The sequence below is a fragment of the Mercenaria mercenaria genome, chromosome 6 (genome assembly GCF_021730395.1).
Source record: "Mercenaria mercenaria strain notata chromosome 6, MADL_Memer_1, whole genome shotgun sequence".
NCBI classification, from domain to species: Eukaryota; Metazoa; Mollusca; class Bivalvia; order Venerida; family Veneridae; genus Mercenaria; species Mercenaria mercenaria.
Genome location: NC_069366.1, coordinates 34,686,657 through 34,697,548, shown reverse-complemented (window position 1 = coordinate 34,697,548; position 10,892 = coordinate 34,686,657). Strand labels below are relative to the sequence as shown.

The 10,892-nt window shown below is 35.3% G+C and overlaps 1 protein-coding gene across 1 annotated transcript; it reads left to right on the top strand.

Annotated features, from left to right (window-relative positions):
- Positions 1-2,756: 2,756 nt before the first annotated feature.
- Positions 2,757-10,100, top strand: LOC123550191 (uncharacterized). The gene is made up of 5 exons (XM_045338624.2): positions 2,757-2,925; positions 5,168-6,021; positions 6,191-6,398; positions 6,827-7,221; positions 8,613-10,100. The coding sequence occupies exons 2-5, from the start codon at positions 5,215-5,217 to the stop codon at positions 8,844-8,846; spliced, it is 1,644 nt and encodes a 547-aa protein (XP_045194559.2). The 5' UTR covers positions 2,757-2,925; positions 5,168-5,214; the 3' UTR covers positions 8,847-10,100.
- Positions 10,101-10,892: the final 792 nt, after the last annotated feature.

Here is a 10,892-nt window from a genome sequence, read left to right as displayed (position 1 = left end):
TTTCAATTTTGTAAAGTGTCTCTATTTTTATTAGTTTCGTACCTGACCGTCGTTCAGTACAGAATCCGCCATTACATTTGCCGCTGTGTAGCGCAACATTTACCTCATACTATGCGTGAGTACAGTGAATCAACGTTACCATTTGAACGATTTTATTTATTTATTTGGGTTAGCAGTAGCAGAAGTAGCAGTACCAGCAGCAGTACCACCACCACCACCAGCAACAGCAGTAGCAACTTCTTCTGCTACTTCTGCTGCTGCTATTGCTACTGCTACTTCTACTGCTACTGCTACTACTGCTACTACTGATGTTCTACTGTTACTGCTTCTGCTGCTGCTACTGCTACTGCTGATACTACTACTGCTACTGCTAATGCCCCTGCCACTGCTACTGTCACTGCTACTAATGCTACTGCCAGTTTCACATTTTTGATACTGCTACTACTTCTAATGCTTCTAATGCTACTGCCAATTTCACGTTTTCGTTATTGCTGTTACTGCTACTGCTACTACTGCTACTGGAAGTTTCTAGTTTTCGCTACTGCTACTGCTACTGCTACTACTTCTACTACTGCTACTGCCAATTTCATGCTTTTGCCACTGCTTCTGCCACAGCTACTGCTGCTATTGTTTCTGCTTCTGCTACTACTACAACTTCTGCTACTGCCGCTCTTACGGCAACTTCTGCTGCTGCTGCCACTGCTTCTGTAGCTACTGCTACTGATGATGCTACTACTATTTATGCTACTACTTCTACTCTTACTGCTACTACTGCCAATTTCAGCTCTTGCTGCTACTGCTACTGTCACTGCTCTTACTGCTACTGATGATACTACTACTGTTACTGCTACTACTGCTACTACTTCTACTGCTACTGCTACTACTGCCACAGCAAGTTTTACGTTTATGCTACTGCTGCTATTGCTACTACTGCTACTGCTACTTATTCTGCTACTTATACTGCACCTACTGCTACTGCTCTACTGCTTCTTCTACATCTGCTACTGCTAAAACTACTGCTACTGCTACTGAAACTCTACTGTTACCGTTACGGCTACTGCTGCTAGTGCTTAATCTACTGCGGCTACTGCTTCTACATTTACTGCTGCTGCTGCTGCTGCTGCTGCTACTTCTACTAGTGCTCCTGCTACTGCTTCACATTTCACGTTTGGCAAATGCTACGGCGGCTACTGCTACGGCCCGTTTCATGCTTTTGCTAGTGCTACTGCTACTGCCAATTTACAGTGTTTGGCAAATGCTGCTGCTGTTGCTTCTACTACTACAGCTACTACTGCTACTGCCAGTTTCACGTTTTTGTCACTGCTTTTGCTACAGCTACTGTTGCTACTGCTATTGCTTCTGCTAATACTACAACTTCTGCTACTTCTGCTCTTACGGCTACTTCTGCTGCTGCAACTGCTCCTGTAGCTACTGCTACTGATGACACTACTACTGTTACTGCTAGTACTTCTACTCATACTGCTACTACTGCCAGTTTTCGCTCCTGCTGCAACTTCTACTGTTAATGCTCTTATTTCTACTTATGATACTACTACTGTTAATGCTATTACTGCTACTATTTCTACTGCTACTGCTACTACTGCCACAACCAGTTTTACGTTTTTGCCACTGCTGCTGTTGCAACTACTGCTACTGCTACATATTCTGCTACAAATACTGCTCCTACAGCTGCTGCTTCTACTGCTAATTCTACAGCAGCGACTGCTAAAACTACTGTTACAGCTACTGCTCCTACTGCTTCTGCTACTGCTGCTAGTGCTTAATCGACTGCTGCTACTGCTTCTACAGCTACTGCCCATGCTGCTGCTGCTGCTCTTGCTACTGCTGCCCATTTTACGCTACGGTGGCTACTGCTACTGCCCGTATCATGTTTTTGCAAGTGCTACTGCTGCTACTGCTACTGCTACTACTACTGCCCACTTCACGTCTTTGCTACTGCTATTGCTGCTACCAATTTACAATTTTTGCAACTGGTTTTGCCTTCTGCCAATTTCACGTTTTTGCTACTGCAAATTTCACGTTTTTGCTACTGCTACTGCAGCTACTTTTACTGCCAGGTTTACATTTTTCTAATTTAGCTACTGCTACTTTTACTTCTATTGCTACTGCTACTGCTACTGCTACTGCTACTGCTACTGCTACTTCTATTGCTACTGCTACTGCTTTTGCTCACTGCTCCTACTAACTTCCTATACCACCAGTTTAGTAGAATTTTATATGTAACGCTCATAATTGATATCAGATGTCTTAACGTGATTACATATAATTTTGCGGATACCTTTGGTAAACCCCTATGATATAAATTAACTGTGTAATGTAGAAGTGCGTTTATACTTTAATGTTTTGCAGTAACAATAGATTGTGTGATTTTTTATCGAAGTACACACTGTGTTTAGCCATATATGTATTAAGTTTCAACTATTTAAAACCAAATACATAATACTGTACGTTAGTTGATTTTGCAAAGAGTGTCTTTTTTTCTTTTATGCTTATTCGAATGTATAGCTGTTTTGTAAGCATGACGAGAAAATGGGATGTATTTCCTGGTCTTTAATCTTTTGTATGCTTTGTTTGAGAAAAAATCAAATATCTCCTATACCTGTACAAAATAGGACCTGTATTATGAAATTACAGCTGTAAAAGACCTGTAAGTGGAGAATTACCAGAAATACAGTTGACATTTACAGGTGTAAAACAATTGCAGGTCTCAAAAATACAGCTGTAAAAAGTTTAATAGAAAGTTACAGGTGTAAAATGGTCATGTCTCAAAATTACAGCTGTAACTTTTTTTTTGGAGGGAAACATGAGTACTGTCAGCCATCTTCATTGCATTTTGGCGGGATATAACTGAAATTCACAATGATACCACATCACCTAAAATATTGGAATTTTAGCCATTTTGGGGTAAGTGCAAATATTTTATTATCTAATACTGTAACAACTTTAAAAGGACATGTATAAGCACATGCATTAACAATGTAGTCTTTATTTGAAAGTGTTAAGTTTAAAGGAAACAATTACAAGATTGTCATATGTTTTCATGACATAGAAAGTTTTATAATAAAAAATATGATGCATAGTTTCTACTTTTTATCCTACTCCTTAATTTTGCAGTTGCTATACTAGAAACATATTTGATATTGTTCCTTACTTACTAGATCATTTATTTTTCCATTTGTTTAGTAGTTGCTATCCTTTCTAGAGAATTACAATACATCCTAAAGCTTTTTTATACTACTGCTTTCGTCCCTTAAAATAATGTTCTCTTTCTCAACACCTACTATATTTCTACAGCTGTAACTTTTAGGCATATTTACAGCTGTAACTTTTTCATTTTTACGGCTGTAAGTTTTGTTTTACAACTGTATCTCATTTGCATTATTCAACCTGTTTTACAGTCGTTTTACAGCTGTAAATTGAAATCTACAGCTGTAAAATCAACGTTGTTATATAAAATATACAGGTGTAAAATTGAAATAATCAAAAATACAGGTCTTTTACAGCTGTAAAATTTCGTACTGGTTTAGCGACTTTGGGTTTGAAATTTTAATCTAGTAGCAGAATGAAATGTCATGACGAAACTGTTTTATTAAATTGTATTTTGTTCACCATGGAGGCTGTTAATGAATTAATCGCTATTATCGTGAAGTGATGACTGTTTATCTATCAATAATTCTACTATAGATTGTATGTAACAAGAATTTCACGTTTAAAGGGAAGGTTTAAAGTTACACCCTGAACTGTCTTAGCAAGGCAACGTTAATACAAACAATTAAAGGGACATACCCTATATCTAGCAGATTATATTCTCGAAACATAGATAATGTGTTCAATGTAACATAATAAATAAATATCTTTTTAGAACAACATAATGCTCCATTATACCACCATTAATCAATTCTGTGACAAATAGCTATCCATCCGTTAAAGGCTCATGTAATGCCTTTGTTTAAAATGTGGCGGCCACATTTGTCAAATGTTTAAATATTAGTATACTAGAATGTTTTATTGAATCTTTTGTGTTTATTTTTTCTATATATAGCTCTAATTATAACAATTCTTGTGCAATATTAAAAGTAGTTCTTTTCTAACCATGTAAATACGTGTAATATCTGATTCGGAAAGCTGTTTCATCTGTTTTTAATTTAAATTTAAAAAATAGTGCATGATCGGCCTTTAACTGGACAGCAGCAACTTCTACATAGATTATTTAATGGTTTACGGTATTGCAACATACTTTAAAACGCTGATTTTATCGGTATTGACTGGAATGCATAGTTTAAACGTTTAGGATAAGTTATAATACTTCCGAATATTCTATTATTTATGCTTTTGAGGCTTTTTAGTTGCACATAGTTGTCCCTTTAATTGTGGTAAAATGAGGCTATTTCTTTAACATTTTATTTAATTATCATATCACGTTCATTGAACACATCTATGTTTTGAGCATATAATCAATGACAAAATTTTGGAAGTTTTGTTGTTTCGTCTTGGAATTCGTTTTGCCTCACGTGCCAAAAAAACAACATTTCTTTGTCGCATGTTGGCGCACGCGCAAGGTCTACGCGCCAGGTCTACACAAAATGCGCGAAATAAGTCACGCGCACGTAAACGCAATGGACTGTACTTCAATGCAACAACAAAAACTCTTCGTTAATCGTGCGCGCACCAATGTGGAGCAACATAATATTTATTTCATTTTGACGCGCATGTCAACACGCCAACGCGATATATTTTTTGATAGAGCACACCGACAACATGAAATAGAACCCTCGTTCTGTCGCGTTCAGTGTTTCGTTGGCGCACGCGTGAAGACAATACAGTACTACTTCCAAAAATTCGTTACGGTGTGTTAACGCGCGTGCCATAACGAAAGTTGCTACTGAAGACGTGCACACGCTAACGCGACAAAACGAAATATCCTAAATAATTCATCAAATACAACTGCATGTGCAAAATAACCCTATTGAACGACGCTGCATATTTATTACGGCAACGTTACGTTATATCCATGTGACAATATATGATATACCTGATGTAAATTTAAGACAAGAAAACTTAAACTGAATACTAAGTCATTATATATATTAATATTTTCTTGTTTAAACAATCTTTTACTGAACACACTTCATTTTTTTTTTTTCAGAAAAAAAAAATTTGTATTGATTTTGCGAAAAATATTTGTGATATATAATGGGATGTCTCAACTCAAAAGTACACAAAACAAAACGGTCCAGAAGCAGAAGTAGAAGTAGAAATCCTGCACCTAGAAGAAGAAGAAAAAAATCCAGAAGAGCAAAAAAAGCAAAACACCAAGAGACAACATTTCACGGTCAGAGAAGTGCCAAAAAATTACAGGCAGTACGTAAAAAAAGATATTCTTGCAATTCCTGCGATAGAAGTTTTTCAACACCATTCGGACGTTTTCAGCATACAAGAGATAAGCACGGTAGAAATCCGCAGAACACCAATAAATACATAAATTTGTCGTCCTGTGTGAATAAGTTAAGCTGTTTAAAATTAAGTTGTTGTTCTTGTGTGAGATCTTCTTCTACGAAGTATGAATTTGATCAACACCAAAGAGACACACAAAATAAAGAACAAGTACAAAATGCGTCTCAAGCAAGAAAGCATGGCCACAATTCGTCAAAAGGTAACGCAAAACAAGATGTGCTGACAAAACAAGAGAAAACTGAATTGCTGCGAAATAAAAAGAAGAAAACAATTGACGAGTATTATGCCAAGAAAGTAGAAATAGATAAAGATGAGAAGAAAGCATCTGTTCGATATGTAAATGACACGCTCTCCGAGATTATGTCCCACGTGCACGAGCAAAGAGGAGGTGATATTTACTGCCCGAACCATGTGAAAGCCGGCAGTTTTCCCGTAAACACAAAGATTGGTAAACCAGATGAATTCGATACCAATATTTGTGTGAAATTAGGACACCAAGATGTTAAGGTCAGCGTTGACGGAAAGATTAACTACGCATACGCACAGGTAAGATTGTTTTTCCTTTATTGAATACATTGTTTCATAAACTATAACAGAAAATATATCGTATCTACTTATATGAGAATCGAATAAAGATTATATGTACAACATGAAAATGTTCCAATATTAAAGCTTACATATTCCAATTACAATATTACATGTAAACTTATTACAGACTGAGCATGCAACAAACATGAACGTTAAGTGTGAGCTTGGTCAAACCAAAAAGGGTGTCAAGGTTCCGGACGGCTATGCTGTAGCATCAGTTGATGGGGACAAAATTCCTGGAGATCTTAGACACGGGAACGATCTAATTCCACGGGAGATGAGATATGATCTTTACCAGAAAATCAAAACTGCAATTAAAGAACTAAATCTGACAGGTAAATATTCAAACCCTGTTCCGAGCTACTGGTAAACAATTGTTTCATTTCATATTTACAGTTATTCATTTATAGCGTAATTATTGTCTTAGCGTGGTTTACAGTTTTATTTACAAAGGTTCAGGGTTAGGATGCGCAGGAGGTTAAATAGCCAGGCATCTGAAAGACAAAGCGCGTTAAGTAGGCGATAAACCAGGACAAGTTTTTTTCAACTTTCATTCTAAAATTTTCATTGCGATATAATCATAAATGTTATGTTGAATTTCATTTATCCGAGTTGTAATAAACTGAACGCCATGCGGCAGTTTGACGTCTTAATTAATGTCATGATAGTGTCTCGCCCATCCGCGAGCTGGTATATTATTCTGAGAAAATGAAAAAAGGGGCTTTTACATGTAAGAATACATATGCTGAGGGTTTATTTTCAGATGTTGACCTAAGCAGGGATGCACATGGGCCAGCTTTAACCATGACCATTCATCAACGTGATAGAGACTTGACTATTCAGCACCATATCAGTGTTGACATTACATTATCCCTACCAAGTGATATACCTATAATGAAGTGGCCACGCAAAGAAACCAAAAAAGCTTTCAGCAAAAAGCTCATAAATGATGTAAAGGAAACTGGAACGCATCTTGTACCAAAGAAGGACGAAGTCTGGGCAATTTCGTTTTCAAAAGCGGAACGAACACTGTTTTCCAGAATTGACGAGGGTAACGGCTGCAGAAAATTTGTCTACAAAATGTTAAAGAAGTACATGCAAAGTTGTAAATCTCGCTCTGAAAACGGCTTGCCAGGATTGTCTTCACATATCTTAAAGGTAAGAAAAATTTACGGCGTAACAGTGAAATTATTAAAGGTTGAAAATGAATATATTTTTCGCTCTTTTCTATACGTGACCGAATGATAATTTCTTAAAGGAACATGCCCCAAGACCAACATAAAAAATTCAAAAATGTTAAAACAGATATCAATTGAGTTCTAATGTCGTGATTTACGCTTTTGATAGTTTCCACATATTGACTGACTAGGTAAAAGTTTCTAAAATGTGTAAAAAAACTTTAAATTTTCTTTCTGTTGCAATTACTAACAAAATTTTAAAGGAAGCCTTTTCTAAATTTTGAAAAGAAAATAGACAAAAATCTTGAGTTTTGCTGTTTTATCAGTTAGAAAATTGTATTATGTTCGACAAAATGATCGTATCTTAAAAGTTTGGAAAAGTATGCTGTTCATTTTATAATATCATGTCTCTTTATATGGATAATACACAGTTGTTTTGTCCTAAGGAGTGGATCGGACTCGTTCACATACAATGTATATATTTCGAGGGCTTGTGTTGACGATATTACACAAAACAAACGTGTAAGGCGCATAAAAATAACACAAAGACTAAATGAAACGTTTTATAGATTATGTCTTTATTATTCCAGAATGTATATCTTTGTAACCCTTATCATATTATAAATATACATCACTGGGGCACAAAAATCGACAAAACTACCAAAAATGCACGTATTCTATGCTTTTCAATGAGTTATATATATTTTTTAATTTTAAAATTTCATATTTACGATACTTTAGCTACAGAGGGAGTAAGCGAATAAGCACACAGCAGGTGGTTATAATTTAGCAAAAATACTTTGGATTGGGCTGCAGCTTTTATACTATAAAAAGAAAATTTTGATGGAAGTAGCAAGAGGCTGCTTCCAGATGCCCATCTGCGCAAGCAATTAACAGACTATGAATATCAAAAACCGGTAAACATGCTTGAAACCAGTGAAAGCCTAATTTTAATACAAGAATAAACGTTTGAAAATGATATTTTTCATACTTATTTTTGACATTAAACTTCCATCTGAATGGCTAGAGAAGTATGTAATTTGCTTGCAGTTGCAATATATGCGTATTTCAGTGTGAACTGTTACATACTAAGCTATCTTTTTGTGGCCGTTTAGGATCACATTGATTGTTTGCTTGTATTTCGTTCTGTTGCCTAACATAATTGTATCACTTTTAAATATATCAAATATAAAGTTTACATTGATGAAGATGTTGTCTGCATTACTGTTGCGGTTTTAAGAAGGCTTTGTGTTCATGTACATTTTGGTGTACTAGTACTTACTGTTACGTGTCGTTTTCAAAGCTGTTTAATTAATGTATAGTCGTCATTGGTACATATATATCTCAAATGGAATATTTTATCTGTTTTAGACCCAGTTGTTATGGTCTTGCGAGCGGCATACCGCGCCTGAGTACTGGCACCATAATAACCGTGACATATGCCTGATCGATACATTGGCTGACCTTGAGAAAACGCTGAAGAGTGGGCATTTACCGGATTACTTTGACAAAAAAGTTGATATACTTAAAAGTAAAGATGCTGCTGCATGTAGTGAATTGGCAAACTACCTACATGATAAGAAAAACCAGTTTGAACTGGAGTGAAATTCGTGTGTTAACTTTGGTGTTGTTGTTGTTGTTGTTTTTAGGGAATGATACGTATCATTATGAAGTATATACAGATGTAAAAGTAGTATCCGGCATTATATATAAAACAAGCAGATCTATCTAGAATCATTGCGTTAGCATAAGTATCATAGAAACATTGATTAAGCATAAGTATCATTATGAAGTATATACAGATGTGAAAGTATTATCCGGCATTATATATTACATGTACCCAGAAACATTACCTTAGCATAAGTATCACAGGAACATTGCATAAGTATCGTCAAGAAGTATATACAGATGTGAAAGCTTTATCCGGCATTTTATATTACATGTACCTAGAAACATTGCCTTAGCATAAGTATCATAGGAACATTGCATAAGTATCGTCATGAAGTATATACAGATGTGAAAGCTTTATCCGGCATTTTATATCACATGTACCTAGAAACATTGCCTTAGCATAAGTATCATAGGAACATTGCATAAGTATCGTCATAAAGTATTTACAAATGTGAAAGCTTTATCCGGCATTTTATATTACAAGTACCTAAAAACATTGCCTTAGCATAAGTATCATAGGAACATTGCATAATTATAATTATCGTCATGAAGTATATATAGATGTAAAAGTTTTATCTGGCATTATAATATTACATGTACCTTGAAACATTGCCTTAGCATAAGTATCATCATGACGTTTATACAAACTGATTTGAAAGTATTGTCATAATGTATTACATGTGTCAGGAGTATCGTTATTAACTTTACACAGACTATTATGAAAAAGTATTGTGACGTCATATCTAATGTATCTAGAAACATTACAACACATGCAATTGCAATTTTCAGATGTTCCTAATCATGTTCCTAATCATTTTTTTTCTAGAACTCAGAACTTGACATATTTTAACAATTCTCAACAGATATCTACATGTAGGGTGTTTCTAAAGCTTAATTCTCTAATATTGCACTTTACTTATTCTTATACCCGTATGATCCGACTCAAGTTTTTTGTTAATTTGAGACATTTCTGGCGTTTCTTGTCTCCCCCACGACGGTATAATACGACCCGAAAAATGCGATAGGGACATTCTCCTTATAAAAATTAAAATTTGTAACTCCTTTTAAAATAGTTCGGGTTAAATTTTTACGATATCTATACTTGCTTATTCTTAGCCATACGATAAACAAAAACGAAAACAAAATATAATTTATAAAAATGATAATAATAAACGTTGATAAAACAGATATAGTCTCTTAAATGACTTAGTTGAACACTTTTTTTTCTAAACCTACATGAAATTCATTTGTACACATTTTTCATCCCCATTGGAACTAACTCCGAAGCACTAGTGTAGTTTTACGAAATTATGCATTAGAACGGTCGGTAATTAATAAGAAAAAAATAACGATCCAAAGGATAAGCCACTTACTAAAGATCAGACTTTGAAAAATTATCAATTGTTGGAAACAACTGGCTCGACCGTTTAGGACTAAAGAAAAGCTAAGGTTGAACTCTTGGTCAGCGTCAAAGATCGTACGTCAAAGTCAGAATTGTTAAAAATATCATAGAATTGTCACCGATATTATAGTTTTGTCTTATCCGACTCCAATGACACCGTTTGAGCAATTCTGTTTGGTCCTTTGAAACAGCTAGCTTAGTAGTCGGGACCATGGCCAACATTCCAATACACATTCTCATCCATCAGAGGTTCGTCAAAATCCCGAGACGAACCACGGTAGACCTCTGGTATGCGAGAATGTCCAATACACTGACCAGTAGTTTCGGCAAAAGTAGTCTCCCTTGAATATACACGGATCGCGGACCCGATAACGTTTATCGATAAAAAGTTTTACCATAGATTTGTATAGGAAAATATATTTCAAACATTAAAAACGTATTTTTATCGTTATTTAACGAAATTTAATAACCTCGTGAAGTAATCTTCATTTTTTGCCCTTTATTTCAATGTATTTTTTAACGATGTGGTACAAAAACTTATTGCTTCCATTTTTGTTTGAAGTTGATGACTATGGTTT

Excerpts from the sequence above, each read along its gene's own strand:
- LOC123550191 (XM_045338624.2), top strand. The coding sequence starts at position 5,215 with ATGGGATGTCTCAACTCAAAAGTACACAAAACAAAACGGTCCAGAAGC. Across the intron at positions 6,399-6,826 it reads TAAAGAACTAAATCTGACAG|ATGTTGACCTAAGCAGGGAT; the intron begins GTAAATATTCAA and ends GTTTATTTTCAG. Across the intron at positions 7,222-8,612 it reads TGTCTTCACATATCTTAAAG|ACCCAGTTGTTATGGTCTTG; the intron begins GTAAGAAAAATT and ends TATCTGTTTTAG.